This window comes from Anarrhichthys ocellatus, unplaced genomic scaffold (genome assembly GCF_004355925.1).
Source record: "Anarrhichthys ocellatus isolate YVR2014 unplaced genomic scaffold, GSC_Weel_1.0 scaffold8321, whole genome shotgun sequence".
Classification (NCBI taxonomy): domain Eukaryota; kingdom Metazoa; phylum Chordata; class Actinopteri; order Perciformes; family Anarhichadidae; genus Anarrhichthys; species Anarrhichthys ocellatus.
The window spans coordinates 1-1,806 of record NW_022288295.1 but is presented as its reverse complement, the minus strand read 5'-3'; the positions used below and the strand labels follow the sequence as shown (position 1 = coordinate 1,806).

General features: G+C 44.9%; 1 protein-coding gene across 1 annotated transcript; it reads right to left on the bottom strand.

Moving 5' to 3' along the window:
* Positions 1–23: 23 nt before the first annotated feature.
* On the bottom strand, positions 24–1,415 carry LOC116380683 (G patch domain-containing protein 1-like; the record flags this gene model as incomplete). Its single annotated transcript, XM_031842579.1, has 3 exons — positions 1,210–1,415; positions 888–1,131; positions 24–216 (listed from the first exon to the last, which is right to left on the bottom strand). Coding segments are annotated over exons 2-3 (386 nt in total), but the record flags the coding sequence as incomplete, so codon positions are not given.
* Between the last annotated feature and the right edge of the window lie 391 nt (positions 1,416–1,806).

The window sequence follows — 1,806 nt, the reverse complement described above, 5'->3', positions numbered from 1 at the left end:
GGAAGTCAGACGGGAAGTCAGACGGGAAGTCAGACGGGAAGTCAGACGGGAAGTCAGACGGGAAGACAGACGGGAAGACAGACGGGAAGACAGACGGGAAGACAGACGTGCGTGTGTGTGATGACTCACTGAGAGCAGCTGATGGAGGAGGAAGCTTCGGACCAAACTCTTCTTCTTCTTCTTTTACTTGAGTGGAGTTCTGAGATGAAACTGAAACTTTGAAAGAAACGGAAAGAATCAAAACACGTACATACACGCGTGCGTACGTACGTACAAAACCAGTGAAGGCTGACAGAGAGGAATGCTAGAATTAGTTGTTGTAGCCACTGTAACCGTTTCATTGAATTGAAATTGTTGTATGTGAATCTTGTGTGAAAACCAGAAATAAAAACACAGCCTTACATTTAGTAAGAGACTGAAACCAAAACAGTGTTCTGGTCCATTAGAACAATGTACCCCTCTTCCCCTGTCCGTTAATGGTGCGATAAGATGTGACGACTGAAACATGCAGAGGAGCTTAAGGTGAGTTCTCTGGGTGAAGACTTGGCAGTGTTAGTCATAAATGGTGAGAATGTTCACAATAGGCGATAGTAAAGTACAGACGATGTACATAACTATTACATACAGGGTGTTAGGGTTACATCCCATTGAGAGCGCCTAGGGCATTAGCCCTAAAAGACTTTCAAGAAGACAATTAATTCCGAAATCCTAACAATTTAGCTACGGGGTGAGATAAAAGGCCAAAGGTATTGTTCTGAGACCTCAAGGAGGAACGCATATCCTCGCAGGTGGGACAGCCGACGGAGTAACCACCGTGTTAGGTGCGAACTACTTCCCCGCCTAGAAACGGGGCAGGAGCCGCTCACGCTGCAATGTGTTGCTGTTACCTTTCTGCTGGCTGGATGAGGTGACAGAGGAGGGTAAGGAGGAGGAGCTGATGCTGAAGAGGTTCTGCGGTTGTGGGAGGACCTGGTCCTCTTTTGTGTCCTTCACCTCCTCCTCCTCGTCGCTCTCTCCCTCTGATGAAGAAGAGGACTTGTCATCAGAGGAGCTGTTGAAGATGGCCTTGAAAAGATCCATAGGAGGCCTGCTCTCCTCCTCCTCCTCCTCCTCATTGTCCTCAGTTTTAATCTGTATGAAGAGGAAACACATGAAGCTTCCTGGTTCCTGCTCTCCAGAGGTTCAACCCTCCACAGTTTAACACGTTACCTTGATGACAGAGTCAGCAGTCTGCTGCTTGGTGCTGCTGGAGGAGGAGGAGGTTCGCTCCTCTTTGATCTCAGTTTGGTTTCTCGCAGCAACGAGGAGTTCACTCAGAGGGTCCTCCTTCTTGTTCTCCTCCTCCTCCTTCTTCTGGTATGAAACGTCCCATCTGGACCTCTTACCAGAGTCTATAGGAGGAGGAGGAGCTGAAAGGGAGGAGGAGGAGGAAGAGGAAGGGGAGGGGAAGACGAGGAGGAAGAAGACGAGGAGGAAGAAGAGGAGAAAGAGAAGAAAGAGGAGGAGGAAGAGGAGGATGACAAGATGACAGAAAAATAGCAATTATTATAATCTATAAAAATTATAATACAGAATGTGTTGTAGACCACCAGGGCGTCGTGGTGTATTGATGTGTGTATATATACACATATACATATATACACATACATATACACATATACACACACATATACACACATACATGCATATATACATACATACATACTGTATATACATACATACATACATACATACTGTATATACATACATACATATATACTGTATATACATACATACATATATATATATATATATATATATATATAT